The sequence below is a fragment of the Mirounga angustirostris genome, unplaced genomic scaffold (assembly GCF_029215605.1).
Source record: "Mirounga angustirostris isolate CCGP_5_RB_7025 unplaced genomic scaffold, mMirAng1.0.hap1 SCAF_1, whole genome shotgun sequence".
In the NCBI taxonomy this organism is placed as follows: Eukaryota; Metazoa; Chordata; class Mammalia; order Carnivora; family Phocidae; genus Mirounga; species Mirounga angustirostris.
Window position 1 is genome coordinate 140,217,795 of NW_026991709.1, and position 19,824 is coordinate 140,237,618.

At 39.8% G+C, this 19,824-nt stretch overlaps 1 protein-coding gene across 1 annotated transcript in view; it reads right to left on the bottom strand.

Annotated features, from left to right (window-relative positions):
• The window catches only part of NEK10 (NIMA related kinase 10), a 233,142-nt gene that overhangs the window by 176,883 nt on the left and 36,435 nt on the right, over window positions 1–19,824 (bottom strand). Inside the window, exons 6-12 of the mRNA XM_045903905.2 lie at window positions 18,714–18,798; window positions 12,051–12,092; window positions 10,687–10,765; window positions 9,100–9,167; window positions 7,290–7,369; window positions 5,702–5,788; window positions 2,693–2,917 (exon numbers count right to left, since the gene is read on the bottom strand). Of these exons, the coding sequence (XP_045759861.2) occupies window positions 2,693–2,917; window positions 5,702–5,788; window positions 7,290–7,369; window positions 9,100–9,167; window positions 10,687–10,765; window positions 12,051–12,092; window positions 18,714–18,798 (666 nt within the window). The remainder of the gene's footprint in view (window positions 1–2,692; window positions 2,918–5,701; window positions 5,789–7,289; window positions 7,370–9,099; window positions 9,168–10,686; window positions 10,766–12,050; window positions 12,093–18,713; window positions 18,799–19,824) is intronic.

Below are 19,824 nucleotides of genomic sequence, written 5' to 3' on the forward strand. Positions count from 1 at the left end.
TGTAGGTGAATGGGCACGAACAGATTTCCTGGAAACTGCCTTGACAATAATCCCTGGTCCTACTCATGCCAGCAGACAGCCTGGCAACCTCCACCCCTTGTACCAGCTCCAGGCAGCCCTGGGGTAGGCACAAGCTCTGGAGAGATATTGTTTACCCAGCTGGGGTAATAAATTCTCCCAGAGCGCTGAGACATATTTAACATAGAATCAGTGTTGACATATATCATTTTCCCAGGAAAGAGTTTTCTAACATTGCACCAGAGAAATGGACGGGCCAACTGACTCTTTAGATGTGAAAGAACTCATTTCTCTCAAGGATGGTTACATCTTGAACAAAAGAGGAAAACTGGTGCCTTGTATTAAACTTAATCCTACGTGGTAAAACAGTAGGTTTTATCTCTGAAGGACTGCTTAAGCATCACAGAATTTAATGTTATCATCAAGAAAATAACTGTTCTCCAAAAGGGCAACCCATAGCTGTTGGAATAGGTGTATCAACCACTGCCATCAGCATCACCATCAGCATCCTAAAAAAGCAAGCAAAAAAAAAATAAAAACAAAAACAAAAAACTTCTGCTAAATATTCAAGGAGCTAGCTTATTATGCCACAGTACTAATGAAAGATTTATAGTTTATACTTTAAAGTATTTGAGATTTTTATGTGATACTCACAAAAGCAAGTAGGGGCATCCGGGTGGCTTAGTCCCATAAGCGTCTACCTTCAGCTCAGGTCATGATCTCAGGGTCCTGGGATAGAGCCCGGAGTCAAGTTCCCTGCCCAGCAGGGACTCTGCTTCTCCCTCTGTCCCTCCCCTTGCTCTCTCTCTCTCTCAAATAAATAAAAATAAAAATCTTAAAAAAAGCAAGTAGATTATCAATAGCTTATATTTTTTCCTTTGTTTTGGTGACAGAAATAATTAATACAGCTATTGTCCATATCACTATAGTCTGTTCTTATGCTTTGAAACATACCCTCATAGAAGTCGATAACATACAGTTCCATAATATACCTAGAGGTATAACAAGCACAAAGTCTGAATAACACTGATTTGATAATATCTGGTCATATTAAGAATGATAAGTCACTCTGTTTTTATTAGAGAGAGCTTTATTTAGGTACTGTACATTACAAGGGTGATTCCTTTCAGGCAGACATATTCCTTTTCTTTTTTTTTTTTTTTTTTTTAAGATTTTATTTATTTATTTGAGAGAGAGAGCAAGAGAGCACAAGCAGGGGGAACAGTAGAGGGAGAGGGAGAAGCAGGCTCCCTGCCAAGCAGGGAGCCTCATGTGGGGCTCGATCCCAGGACCCTGGGATCATGACCTGAGCTGAAGGCATACGCTTAACCATCTGAGCCACCCAGGCACCCCAGACATATTCCTTTTCAACTTTGATTCAGTACCTATAGGGCTGAATTATCCTTTATAATAATTTTAGGTACTAGAACTTTCCCACTGATGGTACCAAAAGATGTCATCATCCATGGCTTCAATATATCTAATACATACTTACTGCAACATACTTCAAGAAAGTTTCAATTTGAAACTATTTTAATAACCATTCCTTCTCCATACTCAAGGCTTTGAATGTCACTAGAATTCTTTTTTTATTATTATTATGTTATGTTAATCATCATACATTACATCATTAGTTTTTGATGTAGTGTTCCATGATTCATTGTTTACGTATAACACCCAGTGCTCCATTCAATACGTGCCCTCTTTAATACCCATCACCAGGCTAACCCATCCCCCCACCCCCTCCCCTCTAGAACTCTCAGTTTGTTTCTCAAAGTCCATAGTCTCTCATGGTTCATCTCCCCCTCCAATATCCCCCCTTCATTCTTCCCCTCCTGCTATCTTCTTCTTCTTCTTTTTTTTTTTTAACATATAATGTATTATTTGTTTCAGAGGTACAGGTCTGTGATTCAACAGTCTTACATAATTCACAGTGCTCACCATAGCACATACCCTCCCCAATGTCTATCACCCAGCCACCCCATCCCTCCCACCCCCCACCATTCCAGCAACCCTCAGTTTGTCTCTTGAGATTAAGAATTCCTCATATCTACTTTTAAAAGAGAGATGATAACATGTTAACCCACCTTAAGAGCACTGCAATGAAGATTTAGAGAGGAAAGAAGAGCAACTGGACCAGGGTCAGTAACATGACAATCGTTTGATCAACAATATTTTCTCCCATTTTAACTAAGGATTATACATCTGTTCTTTAATTGCAGGTTTTGCTTTCTCTTTGTAGATGAGTGCCATATATGCAAATGCAGACATTTTAGCAAAATAGTAAAATTACAAGTAAAATTATTATACTTGTTGGGATTACAATACGCATAGAGTGTTGTCAAGAAAAAGGTGGTAATATAAATGTTTTCTTATGGTTGTTGGATCTCATTCAATCTACATTTGCAGACTGATGGCCTTCTCTATTCCCGGCACTATCATGGAGGCCGGTGATGCAAAGATAAATATTTCAGGGCTCCCAAGAAACTTAAAAGATGAATGCCCCTGATAATGATTTCAAGTATGTTTGTGACAAGTATAAATGATTCTCCATAACACAAAGGACCAAAGAGCAGGAGGAAGCAAGCTGATCATGTACCAAATCTGCCATTGTATGGCAGAATCCCCAACCTTCAGTGACTAAGGCAGTCGGCCACAGCCCCCTCTGACTCACCCTCGTAAAATATGAAGAAGCTGCTTGATGCCTCCCCAAATGCGAATTTCCACACTGGTCTCAGGGTCCTCACAAACCTGAACCAGAATCCAGACAACACTCCAGAGCAGCTTCAGGTGGTCAGAGTGGAGCAGACTAAGGAGGACGGGTATCCCTTCATAGAGCTTCACCTGCTCTTTCACTTGGGGTTCGGCACAAAGTAGGCGCAGTAACTCCGCAGTTAATCTGGAAGGGGATGGGAGGGTGGTGAGGATGAGAATCACAGCGTAGTGAGTTACTGACTCTGCATTTGGACTAGAGCTATCATCACTGTGGCGCTCTAACATTTTCTAAGTCACAGGTCAACATATGTTTTCTGTAAAGGGTTGGATCACAGCACAGTGTTTTAGGCTTTGCTAGCCATACGGCTTTGGTCAGAACTACCCAACCCAGCCAACATATGTAAAAGCAGCCATAGATAACACATAAAAAACAAATGGGCATGGCTATGTTCCAATAAATCTTTATTTACAAAAACAGGCAGGGAGCCAAATTTAGACTGTGGGTCATAGTTTGCTGACCACCGTTCTAAGTCATAGCCTCCTTGTAAGCCCACTGGTCTGGCTAAAAACCTACTAGCCAGCGAATAGATATCAGGTACATACAATGGGACCTGCACTGTGCTCAAAACAAAAGAAATAAAAGCTCTATCATAGTCTTCAGAAACTCACTATGTGGTTACAAAAACAGGACATTAAAACAAAATGCCAAAACCACTACAATGCAAGGAGATTAAATGCAATGTTCCCAGTGACTATCTGGTGTGTAAAATAAAGATAATGATAGCATAGGACACATAGGGTTCAGCAGAGCTCTGAAACATGATGATGATGGCATTGCATAGAACCATCCATAACCCTCCAGTCTCATATTCTAAACACTCTCCCTGGACAATGTCATCCATTCCCGTGACTTCAAATACCCCCTCTAACCCAGTCCTGTGAGCTCAGCCCAGGCATCACTCTCAGCCTCCAGAAGTTCTAGCCACACAGCAGTTCCACAGGTACTCATCCCACTGTGTCTCAACTCAAAGTCATTATTCTCCTCCCCAAACTGGCTCTTCCCTCTTATATCTCCAGTGTTGACTCATGATATCACAGTCTTTTCAATTTTCCAAGCCAGAAGACGGAATCATCCAAGACACTTCCTTCTCCTTTCCCAATCCACTGCTGCCTTTTTCCTAGGCAACGGCTGAGATTAATTCTCTTGCAAATCATGCAGCTGCCTAACCCCACTGCTCCTCCCATTCTTGTAATCTTTGATTGTGCTCAAGACATAAGCTTCTCCGTCACCTGCCTCTCCAATCTTCTCATGCCCACACTGCTCCACAGTTCCTTTCCCCTGAGCCAATTTTCCACAGCATCAATCCCTCCCAAACTTTTGTGTTCTGACATTCAGAACATCTGTTCTTTGGCAAATAGTGTTCTGCATCTCCTTAAACTTTCCACACCAAACATCCCCTTCCTTGTTTCTAAATGGATCTCATTGTGTGGCTATATTCCCCACGCCACACACCCCACATACTGCTATCAGAGTAATCGCCCCACAAAATAAATCTGATCATGCTTAAAATCTTTCTGTAAGTCCCCATAATGTGCATGGATAAAAAACACACTCTTACTCGGCACAAAGAGCCCACTGTGACCTGGCTAAAAGCATCTTGTTGCCTCCTCTATAAAATATGGAAATTGATGGGTTACTGTGCAGATCAAATGAATTAACACACAAAAGTGCTTAAAGCAGGGTCTAGCATATAGAGAAAGCCAGACCAAAATTTGCTATATTTTTAACTTATCGTTAACTGTCTAATCTAGTTTTCTGTTCCAGCTGTGCCCAATCACGCAGTTCCTCTAATACAGACAAATTCATGCCTCCAAACAGCACATTCTGTTTCCACTTGTTCTCTCCCTTTGCCTAGATAACTCCCTTTTCCTTCAGGAAACTTGGTGTGGCCCCTGGCTGTGACTGGGAGCTTCTGCTCTATGTTTCCAGAGTGTCCTGTGCATCCGTTAACCACACCACTTACAGTGCTATGGTGAAACCATTGACCTGCATGCCTGTCCCCTCTCCTACACTACACACTCTATCTCATTCATCTCTGGTGTTCTAACACCTGTGCGGAGGTTGTTTTCCTAGAAACGAGTTCAGGTACACAGGTCTATAAGTATAGTTTGTAAAAGAGGATAAAATTGACTTTGAAGAAAGACTCACGGGGATTTACTATGGTTAAGTGTCTGGGTTTCATTACTTGATATTTCTCCCATCCAAGTACTAACCAGGCCCGACCCTGCTTAGCTTCCGAGATCAGACGAGATCGGGCGCGTTCAGGGTGGTATGGCCGTAGACTCATTACTTGATATTTCTGTTATCTGTTTTACCTCTTCAGAAAATCATGACTTACTTAACTAAATATCAAATGATGTAGGTTGCAACTCTATTTAAAAACAACCTAATAACTAACTGAATACAGTAATTCTTTAGAGCAATATGTAGTTCAATTGAAAATGAATACATTTTAGATTCTGTTTGGAGTTATAACAGGTGGTCATGAAACAAGTCAGCAGCTATACTAATTTATTTTACGTTCCTTAAGTGGAATAGATTTTAACAATCTAATAATTTATTCAATATACAATCTGAAATTGCTAAAAATAGAGCCACCTCAGAGTTTCTTTCCTTAAAAAGACAGGATGTAAAAAAAATTCAATAAACAAAAATATTAAAGATGTGATCATAAGATTTATATAATTCAATTCTATGCCCAGATCTAGAAGTGATGCAAGACCAAAGATAAATCAATACACCTCTTTGTTCTAGTTTCTCTATAAAAACTTAAATAGAAAATAGAAAATAAATGTCAAGGTGACTCATGCCATTCAGTTAATAATGTAGATAGCATGACATAATAAATGTAACAATTATCATTTTCATCAAATATGACATTGTCTTTTCCCCTGTGAGCAATCCTACCTTTTGGAAAGCAAGTCATATTCATGCAAAATCATCAGCAGATTTTCTACAATGTTGAGTTCACTTATCTTCTCCCTACATTCTGGACTACAAATTGAAAACTATTAGTAACTACTAAAAACATACTTTACCATATCCATTCATTTAATACCCTCGTTCTCATATTATCTCAGGAGGAAAAACAAAAAGCAATATAGCTCCATGGGGTCGGGCTACATCAAATTCCAACATTCAACAAATGTTGTACGTCATCAATTTAAATTTGTTTCATAACAGTATCATGATAACATGATTCCCTTTCTCCAAAAAGAATAATAGGCTTTTCATTAAAAAGGTAATAATCGGCATTATTCACAACAGCCAAGACATAAAAATGACCTATATGGGCCTACATAAATATAATCGAATATTATTATTTATTCATAAAAAAGAAGGAATCTCTGCCATTTGTAACAACATGGGTGAACCTGAAAGGAACTGTGCTAAGGTAACTACTGTATGATATCAGATATATGTGGAATCTAAAACAAAAAACAAAAGAACTGATCACATAGAAATAGAGATTAGCATGGTGAGTGATTGGTAGGAGCTAGACAGGAGAGAAATGTGGATTAAAGGGCACAAACTTTCAGTTATAAGAAGGAGTACTGAGGATCTAATGTGCAGCATGGAGACCACAGTTAGTATGGTATTTTATACTTGAAAGTTGATGAGAGCACATCTTAAGTGTTTTTATTGCGCACACACAAAAAAAGTATGTGATATGATGAATATATTAATTCTCTTGAACTTGCTAATTATTCCATACACATAATGTATATCAAATCATCATGTTGTACACTTTAAACATATGCAGTTATAGTATGTCAATTATTCCATAGAAAGTTTAAAAAATAAAAACAAAAAAAAGCATTGATTCACTTATTGGCATAAAAATATATTTAAAACACTTTTATTTAAAATAATCATGATGTCTATAAGGGAACATGTTATCCAGAATTGTTTTAAGGGTAAAAGTGTTTGAAAATGTTTTATATGTTAGAATGAATATACAGGAGAGAACTTTTTTTTTTTTAAAGTCAGGGAGATATAGTTGTCAAAGAAATACTGCAGTTATTTTGAAAGTGAAAGTATCTTGGGCGCCTGGGTGGCTCAGATGTTTAAGCATCTGCCTTCGGCTCAGGTCATGATCTCAGGGTCCTGGGATCGAGTCCCGCATCGGGCTCCCTGCTTCTTGGGAGCCTGCTTCTCCCTCTGCCTCTCTCTCTCTGTCTCTAATGAATAAATAAATAAAATCTTAAAAAAAAAAAAAAGAAAAAAGAAAGTGAAAGTATCTGAAGGTTGGATGAAAGACTAGGTAGGCATTTCTGGTCAGGGAAAATAGAAGAAACTGATTTTCCTTTCCAACTTAAGTTTTAAAATGATGCTTTTTCATTCAGAATCCTCTTCAATATATTAATGCTACTTCATGCTTATTTTTCAAATTATAACTAAGTAAGTAAGTAACTAGAGAAACTGATCTATTATTCGTCTTTCCCACCTGAACTACTATGGCAGTGGAACTGGAAAGATATTAAAATACACTTACCTTTCAGCTAAACTAGCCAGAGCCAGAAGGGCACCCAACAAAACATTAGTATCTCGGGCACCAAGTAAATTTACTAATGTCTGAAAAATGAAGTAAAAGAAAGTTTCATTGTGTAAGTACTACAAGCTTCTTGAGTGGTATAATGTTTCTTTCAAAGATCATTGAGGCTTAACCCCAAGAGGAGTTTTTTTATTAAACATTCACCATACCCAGCTCTTTCAGGGGGCAGGACCCCTTCCTGCTTTGAAACTCAACGCTAGATCCTTGTGGCCATTCCTTACCCAGGGCAGGAAGCAAAGGGGACCAAGATACATGGCCAAGGTTCTCACTCTTCCCTCTATTTTCATGTGCCCAGGATGTCCCCTCTGCCTCTTCTGGCCTCTCCCCAAGGAGAAGTAGGGAGACTAATGATAGGAAGTACAATACTGGTAGTAACCAGTCACTGTTTTTGAGTTCATGTTTTGAACTCATTCTGAACTAGGCATTGTGGTAGGCCCTTTCCCACAAAGTATTGAAAACTGTCTTTTCTCCCCCAAACTAAGCAAGATGTCAACATTACCAAGCACTTCATTTGCCTCTCAGGTTTCTAATGATGTAGAAAGAGCATAAATTGAGGCTTCCAGACATCATGCTAAATAACATGACTTAACTGGAAGTCTGTACCTTATCAGTTGCCCTTTCTGAATTCCCATTAATGCAAATTCATTCCTCTTTTCTCTAGACTTTTAGAACTCAGAGTCCCCCAAAAGTACACACCCAGACATATTTCAGGCCAGAGCTGTGAGCCATGTAACAACTGCTTGGCTGATTTTTGGTTCCTGTTACGTCAATTTTCCCCTTTATGATTTCATTCACTTTTTTATGAAGCTATCATTATCTTTATTTCTTTGATCCCCTCCTCTTATTCTTCTCTCACTTTTTTCTCTGATCTCCTAACATAACAATGTTCTCCAAACTTCAGTCACTGACATAACATTCCCACAATTTTTGCCATATCCACTTAACTCCTTAATTAATGCTACTCAAAAATGTTCCTCAAATTCTAAGTGGTAATATCAGTGAAATATATGTAGCTATTGAAATGAAAAGCGTTGATTTGTATATGACCTAGAATCATCTCCTATACAATGAGCAGCACGTGTGAACACATTTTATGCAACCTTGCTCTAATATATACTCGACAGTGGCCTCTTGGGATATGAGAAATCAACAGCTTATTGAAAACTGGCTGTAGGCAGCTACCATCTAAATAGTCTTGCTATATATATAAATTTAGTCTGTTTCGACTAAACCAGCACCCATTCATCTTGAAATGTATATTTGATCCATATGCTTATAATACTTTACCATCTGATTATAAGGTTTAACCATATGAAATTGCCCAATAGACATACAATTTCATATGGTTCAAGCATATATATAACTCCATGTGCCATAAGGAATGTATTTATATGTGTACACACACTTTATTTGTTCATTTGTAAATACACACTTAGGGGCAGTTTATATATAGCCAGGGTTTCTCAAGCAACAGTTAAATAAAGCAACAAACTTGGTTGTTAATAAGTGGCATAGGAAAAAGGAAAAAAAAAAAAAAAAAAGAGTTTCAGAAAACCTGTTTGCTATTTCTATATTTACTCCTTAGGCTGATAAAGAATATTAAAGGGTTGGCAGAGATTTACAATTCTAGGCTAGGTTAGCAGGTTTGTGAACTATAATTATAAGAAACTTGATCAAGGGGCTCTGAACCCCAGCATTGGAACCACCGCCATATGGAGGTGAAGTGTTCACACCTTCTGGGACTACTCACCTTATGTGCTCCGCTTGTGGTGACCCATTCTCTTTGGTCTTTGACAGCAGCAAGTTTTTGAAAAATATCTATAAAGAAAGGAAATAATTCAAAGAGGGATTCAGCACTTAAAGGCAGCAGTATTCATGGAACCTCAGGTCTAAAAGTACTGATGGGCAAACAGAAAGGGCACATGGGCAGACAGATAACAAAAAAGGAACAGGGCGCCTGGGTGGCTCAGTTGGTTAAGCGACTGCCTTCAGCTCAGGTCATGATCCTGGAGTCCCTGGATCGAGTCCCGCATCGGGCTCCCTGCTCGGCAGGGAGTCTGCTTCTCCCTCTGACCCTCCTCCCTCTCATGCTCTCTGTCTCTCATTCTCTCTCTCTCAAATAAATAAATAAAATCTAAAAAAAAAAAAAAGAAATACATTTTGGGCGCCTGGGTGGCTCAGTTGGTTAAGCGACTGCCTTCGGCTCAGGTCATGATCCTGGAGTCCCTGGATCGAGTCCCACATCGGGCTCCCTGCTCGGCAGGGAGTCTGCTTCTCCCTCTGACCCTCCCCCCTCTCATGTGCTTGCTCTCTCTCATTCTCTCTCAAATAAAAAAAAAAAATCTTAAAAAAAAGGAACAATGGAGGGAGGAGGAACAGGGTTACTTTTTTTCTTTTTTTTTACTCTGAGAATTACCTCTTAAGCTCAAATAATAATTATTATATATTTCTATTATAGTAATAAAATATGGAGACAGCAAAAAAGGCAAACATCTCCTTCCGCTTAAAGTTGAATGAGTTCCTCAACATCGTTGCAAGTTCAAAGTGAAACCTACTCTTCAAATATCCTCCCTATAAAGATTTCAAATATAAAGAGGAGAGGAAGGCCACTGAAGATGATGGACCTAGCAAGGTTCCTCCGCTGAGGGGAACAGTTGTTCTCAAAGAAACTTCCTGGTGCCTAGCACTAACAACGTACTCTCCTCTCCCTGTAACTGAGAATCAGTGTGCTGTCCTGGGAACAAATACGGGAAACCAGATCATTCAAAGAAAATGGGCCAGCATCCCACAGCAACAGGGGGCCTACAGCTCATCAAGCCTGGAGAGGAAGCAAGGTGGGGCTGGAAAGAGCCTCCAGAGAGAGAAGATTGAATTCCACACACACAGACCCATGTTTTCACATTCTCATCATTACATCAGGATCTTTTTTTTCTTTTTTATGTTCACAAAGTTTTAAATTTTATGAGGTAGGTATTATTAACAAAACTTTATAGATGAAAAGTGAATAGCCTCTGACATTTTAATAGAAATCGAAGGAAGCAAAAAACATTTTTACCAAAATCTGCCATTATGGAAGTCCCTCTTGCATTAAAATAAACTTGTGCTCAGTGAAAATCTTCAACGTGAAATTGGACTTTTCAAGGTAAGAGTTGCAATCTAAAGTTTTCCTTCTGGGTATATTTTGCCACTGAATGTAACAATTGGCATGGACTCCCAATACTAGAACTGTGGATGGGTATACTCATAAATATTCAAAGGATCCTTTTTCCTGTTGAAAACGCCATCCTGCTCACTTGGCAAGTGGGAAAAGTTGCCATGTCCTCACAACGACACTTACACGTCATGTTGACCAGCTTGTCCACACTGTGCGGCTCCTCTCCATAGCCTAGGTACTCATTGGCCACAATCTCCATGTACTGCAGGAGGGACCAAACCAACAAGAGTCAGAAGGAAAGATTAGTAAAAGCACACAAGCAGATAAGGGACAAGATGTGTACTTCTGAAAATGAGCTGTAGATGGCACAACAGATATACCAAATAATACTCAGGGCCTCTGGGCCAGGTTCACTCAAGTGCAAAAGGTAGCTTGAGTTTCTAGATTCTTTGCCTTCTCTTGCATGACCTGAAGTTGAGGGCGGGACCATGGAAAGACTGTATAAACTCTCAAAAAATGACTTGTCACTAAGTAAGTTTGTGGTGTAATTTGGTTCCAAATACAAAAAAAATTATATCTAACCAGCATACACACCAATAGCTGTAATCAGAATAAAAAGGGGGGGGGGGTAGTCTGATAATCACTCACTGCAGATAACTGATTATAATAAGAAATAGGCTCAGAGAAACACACAAAAATTCTAAGAAGACCAGGGAAGTTAAGGTGGGTAAGAGGATCCTTTATAATACAATTTTATGAAAGACAGTCATTTCATTAAATGAGGTAAACCTCCAGCCAATTAAAAAAAAAAAAATCTTAAAAACAAAAACCAGTCATGTTGCAGCAATTTCCCAAGAATGAAAATATAATAAAATATAATAGATTTAGCATTAACGTGCCATTAAACTTACTCTTCCATTAATAATACAGAATGAGTTTGCAGGGCCAAAAGTCCATTATGAAAATCATTCTTTCTCTATGTGGTAGGACAGTGGGCTGATCCAACCCAATGCCATGCCTAGAAATTTTGCCTTATCATACTAATAAACCCAAACATTTGACTGGCTCAACCTGCTTACCTTCCCTCAGTAGTTACAAAAGCAGAAAAATAAATGAAGTTAAGATCATTCCTCCCATTGTCATGTATTTGGAAATATTTTAGTGAGCATAATTCTTTTTGTGTGAAACAATTATGAACATCTTTATAACCAATATTTTCTTCCATCATTTGGTATGTGCAATGCTGAGGAGCTGGGCCTGCCAGCCAACACCTACTTCTTTTCATGACTAACTGAAGACATGTGACCTTTTATAGAACTTTCTTGTTTCAGCAGGCTGGGTAAAATTAGCTGGAACAAAATGTCATGGGTCCCTTCCTGCTCTGTGAGTATCCTGCCTCACACACACTTATCCACCCTGCCTGCCCCTCCCCTTGGCAGGCAGCCTAAAGTAAGAAAGCCACCTGCGGTCACACACCTATGTAATCCTTGCCCAGAGCCATGGCACCAAATGGAAAGGCAAGACCAGCCACCATTAAGGAATCTTACCTGAGCTAGGTTTTCAATTCCACCCAAGCTATGGAGTATTTCCTAATAAAACAAAAACAACAGAACAACACAAAAGATGAGGGTGGAGGGAGAAATATATTTTACATGGAAGTTCTTTACTAAATCATGAGATTGATAATTATTTTTTAAAGGTTCACATTCTAACATAAATATGCAGCTCTTTAATGTTTTTATTTATACCACATTTAAGATAAACTGTTAATAAATACAAAAGTTGGGTTGAAATTAAAAGAATGAAAATATGCTCAGACCTGCAGCCTGACTCCTCATTCTTTCTACTTCCCCTCATGTCATCATAAAATGTTAGAGATGGAAAGAGCTATTAAGGTATTGTTCCCTCACATTGCAGATTAGGACAACTAAGGCCCAGAAAGGTAAGCCACTTTGCCTAAGTGACCAGCCTGGAGAGGAATGGAATCCAGCATCACCAACTCCCACAACCTTCCTGTAGGCCCCTGCCTAGTGTGGTCCATGGACAGCAGCATCAGCCTCACGGAGAAGCTGGTTAGAAATGCAGAATCTCCTCCTCACCCCAAACCTGCTGAATCACATTCTGAATTTCCACAAGATTCCCAGGTAATTCACAGACAGTAAAAGTTCACTAGAATTGCTCTAGACTATAGGGCTCTTCCTTAAAATGAAGAGGCTAATGGTCTTATTAAAACCCATACTTTAAACGAAGGTAAGAATAATCATCACAAAATGTCTCCTGATACAGATTTTTAAATCCAATTCCCAATAAGAAGGCGTTTCATGAAACTTCTGAAACTACTCTATGAGTAGTAATTAGGGAAGATGGGGTGGGAGGCTACAGTCATGAGAGGGACCAACTTGGAACTCTATTAATAGCAAGTGCTCTCAGATTATCCACATTGACATTTATCTTCAGGCAGACGTGTTTCAAGTGACCCTAACCTGTTTAATTAAAGCTGTACTCTCCTTAACATACACACAAGGAAGTCCTTTGAAAAATAAATATTAGCCATCATTCCAATTCTGAGAAATGCATGGCGATGAGTACTTGAGTGTGAGGGAGAACAATCTAGTTCCACCTTGAAGCCAACTGAGTGGGCAGGCTGAAAAAAGGCTCAAGATTCTTAAGGCCTCCTGGTCAAGGTTTCCTTATTGTATATGCAGGGAATTTGGAAACACTAAACATACCCATGTTTAAATTAAGTATGAAGCGACATTTACAACTCAATTAAAAATAGATCTGTGACTACCCACTAATTTGAATTTTCACCATTGCTATTCACTCTAGAAGAGCTATAATTAAAGAACAGAAGAATACTGTATACATTATTCCTGCTTATGGCAGAATATTTTACACATATAAAAATAACATTTTAACGCTACTAATGTTTATTCAACAATTTTTTTTCATTCTTATTATATAAAAGCCCTGTGTCAGGCTCTGAAGAGGACACAAATATGCAGATGACTGAGGCCGACCTCACTGAGCTTTAGGCAAGCATATGGTAGATATACAAACAACTGGCATTTAAGACAGAATTTGGTAAGTGTGATAAGAAAGTTATACATGAACTGCTATGATGTCCCAGGAGGGACACATGATATCCTGCTGAGAGGACTATGGAAAATGTCATAAGGGTGGTGGCCTTGGAAAAGGTTTAGAAGGATGGATAGATCGGCTGAGAAGAAAAATCAGGGAGATTCCAAGCAAAGAGAACAAAAGGTCCAAAAGTGCACAGAAGTTGTGCAGAAAGAACATCAACGTGTTCCATAACTCCAAGAAGCACTTCCATAACTCTATGAAGGGCATTCCTGGGAATAATGTCAGAAAAGCGTGGTAGGACCAAACTGTGGGAAGACTTATCTGTGAGCCTGAATCTGACCTTCATCACATGGACCATGAGATGGGATGAAAACACTGTGTGAATAAGGGATGATTAGAATCAGCTGTGAGGACCCCCCTCTGGTTTTTCAATGAACTAGAGAGGGAAAGAGAGCCACCCAGAAGCCCAGTTGGTTGGCAGTGGCACTGGGCAGAAGAATGGAGAGGTGGAGATAAGTCTAGGAAGTAGTGTGATCAACCAAACATGAAGGCATGCTGGAAGAAAAGAAACAATATTTGAGCCTGGGGACTGAGGGGTAGCAAGATATTATAACAGACCCAGGGAAGGAGAGAGGAGGAGTCTAGGTTAGAGAAGACTCCACTTGGGACATACTAAGCTACTGATGGGATATTCACTTGAGAAAAGTAGAAGAGGCCATGAAAGACGAGGTAAGGGCAAAACATTGAAATCTGAGAGTCTCTTAAAGGAGATTTAAATTTGAAGCTTGGGAGTGAGAAGACACCAAGGGAGAGAAAAATGTTTAAATGATTGGTCACAGGGTGCCTGGGTGGCTCAGTTGGTTAAACGTGACTTTGGCTCAGGTCATGATCTCAGGGTCCAGCCCAGTGTCAGGCTCCCCACTCAGCAGGGAATCTGATGTCCCTCTGCCCTTTCCCCCATTCGTGCTCTCTCTCTCTCAAATAAACAAATAAAATCTTTTAAAAATAAATAAATAAATGATTGGCATGGTCATTTTTAAATTTTTACCTTGACAAGTAACATATCTATCCAATAATTGCTATTAACAATTTGGGACTAACTTTCATTTCCCAAACTCTGTTCTGGGAATAGCCCTTTTACTGTGCAGTGGGTGGTATTAGACATTCTGTTTTAAAAATAATAATAATAATTTCATGACAAAATTCAAATTAGCTTGGGAAATGCTATGTTGAACATAGTTTGACAAATGCTTTATCATAGGACCCCTCAGAGCCTTTAACATGCTGCAGGGCATTCTAAGCCTCCAACGCAAGGACTGAGGTGCAGCTTCTCCCAAACATCATTAATTGAAGCAACTTCTTTTCACAGAATGCATATTAAGTCCTGTGGAACACAGGAGTTTGAGAGGCACTGTTATGAAGTATAGGAAGGGGACAGAGGCCTTGTCACTCTCTGAGAATGTCGTTGTTACATACTCAGGAATTTACCCTTCATTTACGAAATAAACACTCCCCCCTCCCCCATGCTTCTGGGTAGACTGGAGCGAGGCCAGGAGATTGATTGCTCACAGACTCCTGGTCTTCCTTATGTTTCCTTTCGTCATACCAGTGTGACTGCTTTCATCTGAGAGTGTCAACTGGAGAAAACCAAGACCACAAGGTATGCACATACCCGGGCTTAACAGTTCTGGGTCCTAATCTGAAAAGCAAATATGACTGCACGCTTGAATTACAGCAACACTTCCTGGGTGCCCTGTTGGATCTCAGCATTTTCTCCCTGGTCACAAGCCCGAGGGTCACAAGACTGGGTTCAGTACCTCTGAGCCCAGTGACTTGGAGAAAGTCCCCAAGTCAATCTGCCCTTTAGTTCAATGTACGATATGTAACAAATGTCCTTGCTCTGACTAGTCCCTGAGGTTTTCCTTTACCAAAAAAAAAAAAAAAAAGGTACAATACTGTAGTACAGATAACGAGTATGTTCTCAAAAAACGGAGCACAATGCAGCACCCAGATGCGTGTTGTTAGTGCATCACTGTTTTTGCCACAGCTGGAAATGTCAGTGCCCTTAGAGGCTCTCATCCTAGACCAAGTCAGCAGCCAAATCAAGGCCAGACACACTGCAGTGAGCCCTTCATAGTGAATCACAGATGGGATCACTCTACTCTGCTGTTCAAAACTCAAGAGTGGTTCCACGCTGCTCATTCCTGGGTCATGATTTTCAGGCCCCTGTATGCGCTGGCATCTTATCGTTCCAGATGGAAGAGCAATACTCTTCGATAAACTTGCTTATGCTCTATTTGTAGGGAGTCAAAGGGAAATATAAGAGATGGTTCAAAGATCCTTACCTTGGAGTCTGGAGGAAAGGAGGTGCCACTAAAAGGATTAGGAGTTGGTTCTGAAGGTTCAAAGTGAGAGGAAAGAGCAAAGAGTTCCATTTTAAAGTTATTGAGTGGAATGCACTCCCACAGTGCTTCTCAAACTCTTCGGTCTCTGTACTCCTTTACACTCTTAAAAATTACTGAGAACCTCAGAGAGTTTTGTTTATGTGGGTTATATCTATGTACCATATTAGAACTTAAATGTGAGAAATTTTTAAAGCACAGTACACAAGCACCTGTTCCCTCAGCCCTCAGAGCGGTGACCTTGTCACACATCCTGTCGCCTCTGGAGAATTCCATTGCACACATGTAAGACAGTGAGTGTGAAAAGGCAAACAACATCTTGGCATTATTTTTAAGATATTTTAGGCCTGGTGGAACCCCTGAAAGGGTTTCAGAGACCCATAAGCAGTCCCCAGGTCACACTTTGAGAACCATGGCCATCCAAAATACCCCTGGACATTTGGGACTTACATAAAGACACAAGTTTGAGACCGGAGATAAGTACTTGTGAGCAAAAAACAATGCCAACCACAAGAGTTAAAGCCAAGAGGGTGGAAGATAGGGGAGAAGATGATTAAAGAAAAGAACTTTGGGAAGGTCAACATTTAGGAAGGCAGGATTAAGAAAAAGAGCAAGTAAATAATACAGAAAGGTGCAAAGTGCTGAGGAAGAGCTAGAGCCCCATGGGATGGGTGAAGGCAAACAGGAAATGTGGGAAAGTCTGTGTGCTCTTACAGGAGTTGAGGAATGCAGGTGCTGGGAAAAGGTCACTCAGCCTGACTATCTTTTTATTGTGGTTTCTAATATAATTGTAGGCAGCAGCTTTCAAGATCTTCACTGTATCGTCAATAAGCAATGTGCTCCGGCTTCACAGGAACGCGTGCAGGTGGGCATTTATCTTTATGCTGCGTGGGCCTCTTACTATACGTGAAATCTCAGAACATATGTCTTTCTTTAATTATGACAAACTCTATGCATGTATACCTTTAAAATGGCTTCTCTTTCATTCCTTCCAGTTTTTTTCTTGCTGGAATCTCCATTAAGCATATACTGAAGTCTCTGGCAGGCAAGAGCCAATCTACAAGCCACCAGTCTGCAACCTCTGGATCAAGGAATGCTGACTGAAGTATGGCTTCCAGGCAGAACCTTGTACACAAAATTCAGTGTGCAAGTTATGCAGCCCATCAGTCCTGACAGAAAGGAAGTAGGTTCAAGAGACACAGCCTGACCTTTCAAGAAATGGAGTAATGAAGGTAAGGTGAAGATCTGAAGGGATGTCTGATTCAAGGAAAGGACATTTTTATGATAATGGAAAATAGAAATGAAGCCACTGACATAGTAAGAAAGAGAATAGGTAGAGGGGTAAGCCTTGGCAAACAGGAGGGATATATCTTCTGAAACAAGAAGAACATAAAGTTTCGAGATAATCCCAATATTTCAAGCAACAAAGAAGAGATAATAAGAGAGCTCCCACTGGGATGGCTTTGGTTTTCTCCATAAAACAGACTATGCTGTGATTTGGTGAGAATGACAGGGGTAGGAGGGTGTTGGGGTATGAGAAGTGGACCTGGTTTGGACCAGCCACTGTGGGTCCTGTAGCACTGACTCAACAAGAGAGGTATGCCTAGCAAGGGTGAAGACTTGCTGAGATTCACCGGCATAAATTATAGTAAATCACAGCAAAGCTTTGCGACTTCAGCCAACAATTCTTGGCAACTCAAGAAGTTAAACAATTGCCTGAGCACATGCTCTTCTTTGTAGAAAGAGAGCCAGGGGGCAGAGATTCAGAGAGAATCCCCTTCTATGGAAAGCCTAGAAATCAGGGAAAGACTTCATTTAATATATGTTTAGTCACAAAATCCCATAAACAAAGAGGTCAGTGAATTCTTTCCTGGAGAGAGCAGGGCAATCAACCCTGTCCCAATCCGTCAAGAACTAGACTAAGAAAGGCAATACTTTATTGCATGGAGCACTGGGTGTTATAAGCAAACAATGAATCACGGAACACTACATCAAATAAATAAATAAATAAATAAATAAATAAATAAATAAATAAATAAATAAATAAATGGCAATACTTTAGCTGGAGATCAGCAGAGCATGAGACAACTGTCATCAATTCTCTGAACAAACAGAACATCTTAGAGAACATCTATTTTACTAACTTCTATAAGTCAAAAAACTAGATCTCCTGCTAACAATCCACCTTCGTGAGAGTCAAAGAGGGTGTTATTAATAATTAAGTGGGAACAATGAGCACATTCTGGGACTGATCCAGGCAAAATGGAACACATGGTCCACCCTTATTAGATATGTCCCACACAGAACTGCAAATGGCAGCTCAGAAATACATGGAACATACAGTTCTGTAAGGCTGGTCATGGGGGAAAAAGGATGCTATCTTCCCAGAAAACTTTGAGCAACCAGGACAGAAAGCCATTTGGAGTGTGCCCTGAGGCCCACAGTCAAAGGGCTACTAGCCAAGTGTATACCCCTCTGAATTGCCTATGGTTTAAGACATACACCAAAAGTTCCATCCACTTAATCCCACAGTTCATATAGCAGAAACATATTTTTTGTCTCTATTAAATCATGTCTCTCATATCTTTTTAAATAGCAAGTGAGATACCTCCTAAATTTGAAAGCTATTGAATTGTGAGAGAGAAAATGAGGTTAACATGGCCCAGGTTTTTTTTATCTCATCTTCATAACAAGTAAGAATTATTTTTATTTTTTCCAACCAACCTGATAACATGGATCCCTCATTAGTAGTCTCAGACAGATTAACACTCTCAGAAAGTGAATAGATGGGGCTCGATGAACCCACTCTCTGAAAGAAGAAAAGAAAGAGAAAGCATGTTTGTCCATGTTTAAAAGGCCACTGTGACAGAACAACACAAGACGATGAAGGAGAATAAGGAACATACAAAGGAATAGCATTAGTTCATTTCAAACTTAATCTGCAATAAGGACTGTTAGTTGGTACCTGAACATTTAATCTACTGTAGTGCAAAACACATAAAAACTGTCATTATCATCATGAAGCAGAGGCCCCAAAATTATTTGGCTCTCAGTGCCCTTATTGGCTGAGGGCAGCACCAGACCAAAAGACATAGCTAAATGTTCCAATAATTAGGTTTGACTTAATAAGAATTTATGCCCTGATAACTTCGTATCCATTTGAAAAAAATAATACACATATATTATAAGAAAAATGCTTTTATTTTATTCTTGATCACATTTACTTATGATTGGGGTGTGTGCACCTGTAGGCTCTAAACAAATTCTCAAGCCTTGTAACCAGATTGCAGACTACCATCTTCATCTCCTCTTCCAGCTGATTTTCACATCATACTTGCTTTATCATGACAACCACGGAAAACCCAGTTTCAGAAAGCTATGGCATCATCTAAAGGAAGGCAGCACAACCTTCATATGGAAACCATAAAGTATCTGGGTCTGACAGATACTGCATAGCTCTGTTTTCCCTGCAAACTTATTTATTTTTTTTAAAGATTTTTATTTATTTATTTATTTGAGAGAGAGAATGAGAGAGAGAGAGAGAGCACATGAGAGGGGGGAGGATCAGAGGGAAAAGCAGACTCCCTGCTGAGCAGGGAGCCCGATGTGGGACTCGATCCCGGGACTCCAGGATCATGACCTGAGCCAAAGGCAGTCGCTCAACCAACTGAGCCACCCAGGCGCCCTCTCTGCAAATTTAAAAGACCCCATGACACCCCTGTGGGTTCTCTGTAGCCTCCAGAGCACTTTAGTGGGCAGTTTGGAAAACACTGTGATAAAGTATTTTCTTATATCAGTCTCCCTGGAAGCGGAGCCTGAGATGAAGGTTGGTGTG